The 12324-nt window shown below is 37.3% G+C and overlaps 1 protein-coding gene across 1 annotated transcript; it reads right to left on the bottom strand.

Moving 5' to 3' along the window:
* Positions 1-3272: 3272 nt before the first annotated feature.
* LOC103716834 (calcium-dependent protein kinase 10) lies at positions 3273-11916 on the bottom strand. Its single transcript, XM_008805010.6, has 7 exons — positions 10378-11916; positions 8437-8580; positions 8176-8328; positions 7616-7731; positions 5690-5857; positions 3970-4194; positions 3273-3873 (listed from the first exon to the last, which is right to left on the bottom strand). The coding sequence occupies exons 1-7, from the start codon at positions 11213-11215 to the stop codon at positions 3751-3753; spliced, it is 1767 nt and encodes a 588-aa protein (XP_008803232.2). The 5' UTR covers positions 11216-11916; the 3' UTR covers positions 3273-3750.
* Positions 11917-12324: the final 408 nt, after the last annotated feature.

Here is a 12324-nt window from a genome sequence, read left to right as displayed (position 1 = left end):
CATAATTAAACCAAGTGCTTAAGATCAATGAATGAAGTCATAAAAGTAATGACTTCAAAGGCTAGCCAAGATGGAGACAAGACCATAAGATCATTACGAGATGAGTTCATAGTGCAATGAATCAAGCTAAGATAAAACTGAGATTTTCATAGAAATTGTCTAGAACATTGATAGTGTCTTCTAAAGACAGGCCAATATAGTCATAATTGCATAGAAGAATAACCATAGTGACTGATAAGATAAGTCAGAATGCTTTCAAATAATGAAACTAGAATTCCATGAAGTTCTTGAGGTTGGCAAGAATATGTTTGGCATATACATGAAGTATTTGTGATTTTGTTAGAGTAGAATATAATTTTTCGCAGGCCTTTGAGCCTTGAGAGAGTCCCTAATATAATTTGAATGTTATGCCACTTCTTCAATAGGGTTCAATTTGGAAAACAAAAGCTAAGTAATTGCATTCATCCCGAAGTGATGATCTCGTTCTTACCTTATATGATGGATCACTAATAATAAGTTCTTTTGGATGATTATGAGCATACCTCCATTTCTTAGATAAATCATGTCTATCTTGAGGTTTGCCTTTTTGATTTTGCTGATCTTCATTCTCATTTCTATCTTCATGTTCTTTTTCACTTTGCACCGTGGTGCCCTTTAATATAAGCTCCTTCACTCCTCATGTAGATCTGCATTATCACCAAAAACTTCTTTCTTTCTTGATGAAAAATTATTAGTCTCACCAAATACAATATGGATAGACTATTCTACCACTAATATCTTTTTATTAAAACACTATATGCTATGCTAGAAGTAGAAAAATTCTACCACTAATATCTTCATCTGATTTTACATCAAACCCTCCTAATCTCTCTCTTCCATTATTTAAAATAAAACATCGACGACTAAAAACATAAATATACCTGATATTCAATGTTGTTCCCTTCCAAAGCTTATAGGGCATTTTCTTTAAAATCTGTCTATTCAAAATATGATTTAAAATATAATATGTTGTGTTAATTGTCTCTTTCCTAAAAATACTTTGGAATATTGCTTTTGCACAACATGGTATAGTTCATTTCCTAAAGTCCTTTTTTTTTTCTAGGTACGAAAAAATTATGTTCAATTCCATTTTCGTTGCAAAACTTCTCAAAATCCTAATTTTCAAACTAAATTACATTGTCACTTTGAATACATAAAATCAATAAACCTTTTTCAGGTCAGTTCAGAGGTCTCGACCAAGATGCCTTGGAGAATCTCTAAGTGCACATGGATCGCCACATGGATCATGAGCTGGATGAATCTGATCGTTCCAAATCACCTTAGTCATTTATTGCTGCAACAAGAAGAAAATTAGGAACGCCATTCTAAAGTTTGGTACAAAGTATAAGAAGTAGGAATGACTATGGATACATCTCTGAAGATGCAATCAAATTCGTCAAAGCATCTGTTAGTCCTGCATGAAGACAAGTCGCTTGCAAAGACCACTTCAAGTACAAGACCTGAATTACAAAAGCTGCAGGAAGAGAGAAGCACTCTGCCAAGCTATCGTAATCACAAGGAGTTACTCCAAGCTGTTGGAGACTACATGGATCCTGCTGTTCTGACTGTTCTTCAGATACATGTTGGCCAACCTCCTTTTGACATCCTTTTGTTGCTTACAGGGCAGGGAGACATTGAGGCAATTGCTGAGATTCTGAAGCATTGGACAAGATTTTTTGGGGACACAGATAGCAGTAGCAGAGCTCATAGCTTGTCCCATACATTCTGATATTCCAGCTGAGCTCCAAGCCAAGATCTTCAAAACTCATGATCAGAACCATGAATTTTGAGACATCATGAATTTTGAGAAGATAGTGTATGCGTGCATATTTGTGTACTGCATGTGCAAGCATGTTTGTGTAAATCTGCATGTATGCACATTCCTGCACAAGGGAACCTTGCAACTCGTGTAGTGAGGAAGCAACAACTCCACATTAATGGCATTTTAAAACCAATAATTATAGGAGGCTGTGAAGATCAAGGGTCGGAATAATAATAACAATACCATTGTCACGTATGAAAAATATCAACAATGGTCGCCTATAAATAGCTTCTGAATAATTCTTTTTCAATCTGCCCCTACTTGGTAATCCCTGGGTCTTTCTTTTAAATCAGCAGATCCTCGGAATGATTTTTCTGTCATATTTGAAGGATTTACTTGGATGCTTGAAATGTATTCCTGCTTATTTTGGAATTGATTTCACAAAAAGTATTTCCATGTTAGCTTGGAAAATGGATTTCATATTAACTATGGAATTGGTCTATGAAATAAAACCATTTTGTGGTATGAAGACTACATTTGGAAACACTGACCCAAAGAGAGAAGGGAGGGGCTTTTCAGGCCAAGCATATCTTTCGAGAAGCCAATGGGGCTGCGGATTGGGTGGCTGCTTATATGACCAGTCACTTCGGAGGTACCCTGTGAGCTGGAAACGATGAAGTGCCCTGAGCACTTCGGGGCATTTTGTTTTCTGACTTTATTGGGTGCATTCATACTCGTCAGGTATGAATCCACCCCCTTTAGCACAAAAAAAAGAAAAAGAAAGAGAGAGAGAGAGAGAGAGAGAAGTAACTTAGAAAGAAGAACTTGAAACATGGTTACATCTCGTGACATTTTCAGGTAAAATATGTGAGGAACATTAGTGTGCCCAGGGAACATTTTTGTGCCAAAGGGATTGCACTAATAATACAATATTATTCTTGTTTGGATTCTCAAGAATGGAGAAGAAGGCAGGAAAAGTCAACACCCAAAGAAGTCATTATTTTATATAGCATGAGCAGCATCATATCTGCCATCAATGCCTAAGGAACTTACTCTAATAGCAAGATCCTAAAGAAATCAGGTATACCTAAATATGCATCGAGTTCTATTGGCCCTCCTTCAGCATTTATATCTGGACCTGTGGAGGAAAATTGTAACCATGCAGTCAACATACATGTTTCAAGAAGGTATTTTTCTTCCTTTTTCTATTTTTGGCAGAAGAAACACCTAATGCATTGCAGAATCACACAACAATAAGAAATAGAAACCAAACTGCATAAACTATGAAGATTTGCATTCTAAGTAATATTCTGAAATATGGAAGATAATAATTACATCTTTTTGATGACTATATGTCTGAGTGTTTTAGCCATGCTTGTCACTTCAATGAGTGCTGAATTTTTCTGAGAAGTATACTTCTCAAATAGCTCAAGTTTCAATCCTAAATTCATATAAATATGCAGCCAAAAAGTTACTAACAACATGCAGCATGAATCAACTGTCACTCTAATCCATGCTCCTTGAATATTGGAATTTCATTGGTAATTCTGTAGCATATCACAAATAAGAAAATTACAAAAGTCACACGAGAACTCGTCTGCCCAAAAATATAAGTGAACACAACCTGTAAGCAGCTGTCCCAAGAAATAAAAACAATAACAAAATGATAACAGACTTCATGCTAAAGGTAGCCCAGAAAGAACAGCTAGAGCTGACCCAAAAAAAACCATCTATACAACAAGAGAAACATCATGCATCGCTACTCATTTTTCAGATTCAAATTCTCCCCCCGAAAAAATAGTCATATTCAGCATACACAGCAGGTAAGTCCGGCATACTTCTCAATTCTAAGGGCATCCTGGATCTTTACGGCTGGAATGTAATTCAAACCTATAACGATTCTATAAATAATGATTAAAGAAAAAGAACAAAACCTTCTCGCTAACTAGTTAACCAAGCCTCAAAGCCTCCCTAAAACCAATACTGAAACTATTTTGCAATCCTTTCTTGCCAAAGCCAGCATTTCCTTTTTGCATCATTGCAACAAATTCATTATAATCTATGCGTCCATCCTGCAAAAAAATGAAACATTTTAAAAATGAGCACTTTTTTTCACTTTATATAGATAAAAATTTCAATTAAAACAGATGTCAGAGTTAACGATTTACATTGTCTTGATCCACTTCTCTGATCATTTCTTCTAGTCGGACATCTTCTATACCAAACTCTTCGCAAGCCTGCTGTAGCTCATCTTGAGTTATGTAACCACTCCCATCTTTGTCAAAATATGAGAAGGCAGCGAATAAGTGATCCTCCCTCTCTATCTTGTTTAGATGTAAAGTGGCAGCAACAAACTCGCCATAGTCAATGGTACCACTGTTATCAACATCAGCCTACAATTTGCATAAGAGAGAAATTATTGAAGATGGCAAGAGTAGAATATTATGCTTAGATACTACTGCACTCTCTCAGAGGTAATGAGCTTCTAGAGAATGAGAAATGACTACATAGAGATGAAAAAAAAAACAAATAAAATTCATTCTCCACCAAAAATTAGAAGAGCTTACCTAAAATTGGGGTTTTTTACCAATATGAAACCATGGCTGGGTAGCTAAGAATTACCATACCTTGGTATGTTCAATGCCAGGTATCGTTTTGGTATGTTCAATGCCAGGTATCGTTTTTAGCAATTCAATCCCAGTATCTTGGATGTCAACGCCTATCTTCCATCATTTATTATCAATTGAGAGTGAGCCTTTGCGCAATGGTAAGGCTCTGAAGGTCACAAGTTCAAAACACGGAAACCTCTCCGCATGCAGGGGTAAGGCTGCGTACTTTTGATTATCTTCAGACCCCGCAATGGCAAGAGCCTTGTGCACTGAGCTACCCTTTTTTTCATCACTTCACCAATATTGTGCACTAACCAAGACGATAGAATACATATGCAGTGTATTAAGGCTTAAACAAACAATCTTTTGAGTAAAGTTGTATTCCCTATGTTAATGTCTATTTGTGGTTAAAGTTGGAAGTATGGTTCAATATGCTTGTGCTAGTTGAATCCATCAAAATACACACATGTATCTAACTGAATATAATCTAGGGTACTTATATACTTCAACTTTCAAAACATACTTCAACACCAGAAATCAGGTGCAGATCAATTGTAAAAGCTAGTCATCTTTAGTAGTTAATAGCATATTATAAACATCTATTATTTCCATGAGGATTCATGCTGACCTTAACATTGTAGAATAGTATTTTGCTTCTTGAGACTCCAAGAATTTATAATTCATTCTAGAGCTTTGATGAAAGCAGACCATATAGGTGAGTTTAGAACAACCTATATTTCCAGCCATTCATCTTCCTCGGCAGCCAAAATATATTAAACATCTTCTGTTTAAGCTTGGGAATGAGTTTCAGGTAGCTGGTCAAGTCTTCCTTCAATCACTATCTACTTTCATCATAACCATATGCTATTTATTCTTTTGTCTCAACACTAACATTACATGGATGGAGTAGCTTCACTGACCCCACTACCTTCCTTCAAGCATCAACCATGCTTGGAAAGAAAAGGAGTAGAATAGACTCCAAAGGATATAAAACAGAGGCAAAAGAACAGAAATAAGAGAATCCAGTCTTTATGGATAGCAAGAATTCTTAACACACATTCCAAGGATGGATGCTAGGTAACTATAAAAATTTAGATAGAAACATCCAGACAATCCCACTATCCTTTTTCTTTTCCATGCACCCTTCTTCAGAAAGATTAGTTATATGAAATACGAACTTTCGAGCTATTGTTGGTTACTTTTCACTGCACCAGAGAAATAAACATAAACTACCAAATACATAACAGCTCTAATGCAAATTAATTAAAATGACACTTACTGCCTGCATAAGTGCAGAAATTTCTGACTCTTTAAGGTTAGCACCCGCTCTTTCCAATCCAGCCTTGAGTTCTTCAAAAGTGATCTGTCCACTATTATCTGTGTCTATCATCTTAAACAGCTCCTTGAGGCCAGCAATTTCATCCTCAGAGAGGCTTTCAGCAATAACCTATAAAATAAATAAACATAAATAAGTAAAAAGAGTGCAATCTGAGATGACAATTATAGCAGACTGCACGCACTAAGAATTATTAAAACTTATGAGGTGCACTCACTGAATGAAGCAACAGAATCTATATGTTTAATGTGATACGAAAAGAAGGGGGTCAACAAAGCTAGATTTAAAAGATATGTGTGAGCCATTAAAAATGGTATACTCACAATGGAAAGGAAACAGAACACTTCAATTTTTTTACATACACGGTCGGTCGATATAATTACTAGAACGAACAAAAAGCAAGCTATATAACTACTAGGAGGGTTTGCAACATCTGCAATTAAATGCGTCAAGTACATGTTGCACCACCAGTAGAATACTTATAGGAGTGTGAGGCACTGTTGTCATTGGAGAATCTATAAATTTGCATTGTTATATTGCAGGGAAATTTTAACACTTCTATTAAGATCACCGCAAGTAGGTCCATCTATGATTATCAGTATTCTTTTCCAGGATTTGTATTGCCAATTTTTTTTTAAAGAAAATAAGTAATACAACAGAGATGTCCTTGATTGAATGTCACTTACAAGGTAGGAAGGTGGAAACAAGTTATAATCTGAAAATTGAAATACTATGTCAAATATATCTACCAGGCAAGTTAGGTAGATATCAGGACTTAGTACACCCAACTTAGGGACGTTGAGTATGAATCAACAAGTTTACCCACATATTTTAGTATAGGGGCCGAGCTGACTGATTCAAACTATTGGCATCTTTGCAGAGCCAACCAGCTTTTATGACACTTTAAAACAAATAAATGAAGAAAATTAATAACTTTGACAGTTTGATGAAGATACTAATAAGCAACACAAAATTCAAGCACGCAAAAATACATGCACAGATTGTCATAGCAATTATGAAGGTGCCTAAGCATGTCAAGTTTTGAACACAACAACCTCCATCGCCCCTGTTAGCTGGCACCAGCATTGCCCAACCTTACTCTGTCTAAAACCTTACCTTCTTGAAAGAAAGGTGGGTGCAGTGATAAGATGAGGAAGGAATGACTGAAAGTGGAAAAGAGGCACAGAACATGATAACTGTACCAAAATAAGGAAAAAATGGAGAGAAAATGTGGGTTGAGAGAAAAGTGCGACTCTGGATGAAAATGTGGAAGAAGGGGAAGGTAGAAATGAGTACATGACTACAGCAGATTGTGTACAAATAGGTGTCAATAGAAGAGCGGCCACTGCCCTAGAATGAGAAACATGGAACATCAAAAACTAAAATGTTTTTAGGTCCTTTTATCTTTCTGTTTCGATAGGAAGGGAAGGAGCCCACCCACAATAAATTACCAGCTAGAAATACTCGCGAGGGAGTGATTACTGGGGCTTCACCCTGTTCCAATGTACCTAGGAGACTACGACTTTCAAAAATTATCATGGTTCACCAATTTCCTGTGGGCAATAGTAAAAGAAATTCAGTTGAAAGTCTAAAGGAGTATCGATCAACTAAAAGAAAGTGTTCCAGAAATGTTTTACTTGAAATTATGGTTCAATACATTCATGACAACACGTGCAATCATAAGAGCCAATATTAAAACGAAGTTTCCCATTCTGTGTATCACATACTCAGATATCTGACAAAGGCCCATGCAATATTCCTCGTTGGTGACATATAAATCACTGTTTTCAATAGATATAATTATCCTTCATTTACCAAAAAGCTTCCTAGAATTGCACAAATAGAAGCTTTCAAAACTCAAGCACTTACTCTGATAGCCATCTTTTTGAGCTTGTTCATTGCAGAGAATTGCTTCAAGCGAGATAGAACCGCAGAATCCAGAGGCTTGTCAGGAGCGACACCATCAACCTGAACCCAAGGATGGCCTGCAAGGAAAGCAAATGATATTTTGAATCAACTTAGTTCACAAACTTTGTAACATGAATCTAACCTGAGCTATCATATTTTTCCTCTGAGAGACAAAATCCACTTTCACTTTAGCTTTCCAACTTCCATTGACAATTGTACCAAAATTTTAACAGAAATTGTACAATATAACAGACCAAACTGACCATTTGTAGGTGGTGCTGCATTATCAGAAGTCCAAGTTTAAGCTTATTATTTAGTTCACATCCTGATTTTTTTACCCTGTTTGAACCATGTGATGCTTTCTTGCTACATTAATATATATGATTCATTGTTCTTCTTAAATAAGCTACTCAAATGAATATTATTAAATTGTGAATATTTTCTCCCAGAAACAGATTTGCAAGAGTTTCAAACCACAGTGAAGATTTCAAGGCAAAGATAATACTAGATTGAGAACTCACACAGAACTTCATGGGCAGTCAACCGCTTTTTGGGATCTCTAATGAGCATTCTCCTTACAAGATCTTTAGCACTCTCTGAGATGCTAGGCCATGGTTCTGAGTGAAAGTCAAGTTTGCCATGTAAAACCTCTTCAAATATACCTTGCTCAGTTTCTGAGTGATGCAAAAAAAAAATAAAAAAAATCAAAAACACAGTAATTTATTGCAAAGGTCATCATGCATACATAAGATTACATGCTTAAGGAAGACCAAAGGGCTTACCAGCCCAAAATGGAGGGACACCACTAAGAAGGATGTAGATTATTACTCCAGCACTCCAGACATCTGCCTCTGGACCATATCGCTTTTTCAGGACTTCAGGTGCAACATAATAAGGGCTCCCAACAACATCAGTGAATATTTCTCCTGAAATATTAGAAGAAACTCGGTGAATAATCAGATATAGAAAAATATTACAATATAAATAAGTAAATAATATGTGAAACTCACAGAACTAGGCTAAATCAAGGAAAAACTTCGAGGTTGCTAATAAGATTTGCACTGAAATAATTTAATAACTTAATGAAAAATTTAATGAAAACTTATGTGTTATGACATCAAGATAGTTGTGGTACGTCTAAAAACAAAAGAACTTATTTCAATTTGTGTCCACAGAAACATAAATACGGTATCACTATAAAGATTTAGAAAAGGAAAATCACAAGTACTTAAGCAATTGAAATCTGTTTAAAAATGCATTAATATGTGCATATAAAAGATAAATACATGAACATGCAGTCACCAGACAAACCCCGTCCTGAAGCTAACATGGCGAAACCATCAAGTAAACCGTCTTATATGGTCATCCAATCTTTTTCTTCTCATACATCAATAAAGCAGTGCAAGGCAGCATTTACACCAACTGTCTGAATTTATGGCCATCATAACATTTCCCTAGGCATGGGTCACACCAGAAACCAAAAAAGAAAATGTCCAGCTTCTTGTGAACGTGATCACCTGGACTGTGCAAATGTCCAGGAGGTTTATGCAAGGATTTGCTAGAGTATGTACAATGGTCCCAACACAGATCTGAGTTGATATACCACAATTGATGTTGAAGCAGAAATTTGTTTATCAGCTCCATTGTAAGGATAACTGATGTTGATTTTTCTGTATTATTCTTATCATTTTTCTTCTTTTTGATATACATTTACAAAATGTCCACCCTTGATTTCAAACAAAATTTTCATACAAACCTCATCAATATGTAAATAGTTTCCCACCATCTAGATTTTTTTACAAAAATTTTCCCAAATTTTCACTAGCATGGTACTAAAACTCATAGCAGAGGCTATATCATTGAGTCCCATAACTACTTTTCCACAACAATTGAACACTATGATTTTGGATGGATAATTTCATTCTGAAACCCAGTACTCTTTATGTCAGCGTACAAAAAACATGAGGCCTTATTCTTCATAGTAATAGTGAGAGTAATCAGAAGATCATATGATAATTCACAACAACTGAAGGATTTTAATAGATCCGAAAGGCAAGACTTACATGCCTTGATAAAGAAGTAGAATGCTCTTCTGTTTTCTATGGGTATATAATAACATTGCAATGGTTAAGTTAATCCAATGCTTCATTAGACCGTTTCCATTCTTCTGTTCTTGCCACTAACTACGGCCAGATGATGCATGAAAATTCCTTCAAAATGACTTACACAAAGCAGGAAAGCTGGCAGCAAAGTGAAAATCCTTCAACTTTCCTTCACTTCCTCTACCAATTGTTCAAGTCCCCAGGAAGACATGCTTAATCACTCGGTATAATTTTCATATAAACTTATTCCACTGCTCTTCTGTTCTCTCTAGTCAAAGGAGCTCCTTAGAATTGTGATCCAGAATCGATGAAATGAACATTATGACACTGAGTTTATCCTTTATAAACTCTCTTAATAGTTGAGCACCATTATTTTTGGGTTTCATGTCGTCATGCTTCAACCAGATCTCTTTAGTGCTAGAATATTAATGTCTGAAGTAACTAGAAAACAACATAGGAATGCGCATCATGAATGTTGTTCGGTTTAATTAAGGCAACACTCAGGCAGACAATAGTTTCAGAAACAAGACCTATATATGCAAAGGTGCACCCAAAACTTTACAGTTCGCAGTTATAATGAAGTAATTAAACAATTAACAGGAGAAAGATAAAAAAATTTACCTGGCTGAAAGAATATTGACAATCCAAAGTCGATGGTCTTCAAAGGCGCCTCCTCTGTCTGATTGACAAACAGAAAATTCTCAGGCTTGAGATCACGATGCATGACCCCCAATGAATGGCAAACTTCGACAACACCGACAATCACTCGCGCAAGCTCTGCTGCTTTTCTCTCCGTGTAATGCCCCTTCTGAATAATCCTATCAAATAGCTCGCCGCCACCACATAATTCCATGACAACATGAACAGCCACAGCATCTTCGTAGGCACCGTTGATCGAGATAACATTCGGGTGGCCTGACAAATGATGCAATATCTGAATTTCCCTTCTCACATCCTCGACATCATCGTCTGTCGTCAATTTCCTCTTGAGAATAGACTTGCAAGCGTACTCCTTCCCGGTTGCCTTCTCCACACAGAGATACGTAGTTCCGAACTGCCCCTGCCCCAGCTTCCTTCCTATGCTGTAAACATCCTTCAAATTCTCCGTTTTACGCCTCAGCACCGAATCCGTCAGAAGACCGGCACTCGAGGCTCTCTTGACATGGTGTGGCTGCTTCTTCTTTGACTTCGGAGGGGGCGGCTCATTCGCCGGCTTTGCCTCGACTTGAGGAGGAGGAGGTTTAGCAGGCTTTGTTTCTTTTTCTTCTTCTTCTTCTTCTCCATGGATCTTAATTGGATTCGGAGGCTCAGTGGCTGTTTGAGCTGGCGCTGCCGAGGCCTCCTCGCCGTTGGTATCTGGGAGTACATCCTCCGGCGATCGGGCACGCCAGAGAGTAGCAGAAACCGATTGGAAAAATCCAGTCTTTGTGATGCTGGGCCCGACGCATGTGTTCCCCATCTGAAGCAACGGTCAAATTTCTCTGCAATCGCTCTCCAGCATCGGATTCAAGCCTCCAGAAGAGCATTCACAGACAAGATCAATCCTTCCAATAATTCAAACCGCAGTCCGGCGCAATAGCAAGAAATTGATGTGAAAAAAATCGAATCTTTCCCGAAAGATAGAGAGAGGAATCGAGCAAAACAAAGAGAAAAATATCCCAAAATGGACGCTTTCTGGAAGGCAAATAGAGAATATCAAACAAGTTTAACGGGAACCGAGCAACGGTCAAAACATCCCCGGAAAAAACAACCAATCCACGAACTAAATCGATCTAAAACCCAGAAAAGATTCCCCCAGACCCCAGAAAACCCCAACCGATCGAAACGGAGCAGTTTCTGCACCGAATTCTCCGCCTCCAACGCGAGGATACGTAAGAAGAGAAGTGGAAGAGACAACGCCGGATGGGGCGAGAGAGCACCCGGGGGCGGACAAAAGGGGCAGGCGCCAGCGGAGAGAGAAGGGGCACAACGGTCATTTCAACGGTCGAAAAAAAACGTTAAAAATGGGCTCCTCTCTCTCCACCTCGGTGGAGTCAAACTAACGCGCCTGGGAGCAGCTACTCTGTCAAAATACGAATTTTTATTCCTTTTTTTTCTTTTTTATCTTTCCTTTTAGTATTAGGTAATAATTATCAGCAACCCTGTGAGCGTTGACCCTCCGAAACTGTCACAATGGTTTTCCGTTATTTATCTCAAAAAATAAAATTCCAAATTTAAAATTTAAAAATAATCACCATTATAATAATACTTGGCAGTATGAAAATAATGAGTAATAGTAAAAGGTATTATTCATTAGATTGATTTGTATCAATATGCCATAACGGTAGTAATAAGATGATAATGTCATTTAGTTTGAAACCTTGAGAATTAGCGTTGGGGTCAAGTTGTGGGGCGAGGAATATGAAAAGTTACTGGTTGCACCAGTAGAATCACAAAGCAACACACATACAAATACATCTATGTTGCTCCCCTTTGCTTCCGCTTTCTTCCGTCCGAGTACCTATTGGTTGGACGGCCTCCACCACTCAACTGGTGGACTAGTCCAACTATTAAGTAACACGTAGAAAC

Source organism: Phoenix dactylifera, chromosome 1 (assembly GCF_051530095.1).
Source record: "Phoenix dactylifera cultivar Ajwa chromosome 1, Ajwa_hap1_PhDact_Kaust_v1.1, whole genome shotgun sequence".
Lineage (NCBI taxonomy): Eukaryota > Viridiplantae > Streptophyta > Magnoliopsida > Arecales > Arecaceae > Phoenix > Phoenix dactylifera.
Note: the sequence above shows the minus strand (reverse complement) of the source record. Positions and strands in the feature narration are given on the sequence as shown.

Bases quoted from the DNA above. Each gene is read 5' to 3' on its own strand.
- LOC103716834 (XM_008805010.6), bottom strand. From the start codon at position 11,215: ATGGGGAACACATGCGTCGGGCCCAGCATCACAAAGACTGGATTTTTC. The intron at 5,858-7,615 runs GTAAGTGCTTGA...TTTATTTTATAG, and splicing joins TCAAAAAGATGGCTATCAGA to GTTATTGCTGAAAGCCTCTC. The intron at 4,195-5,689 runs GTAAGTGTCATT...TGCAAATTGTAG, and splicing joins TTTCTGCACTTATGCAGGCA to GCTGATGTTGATAACAGTGG.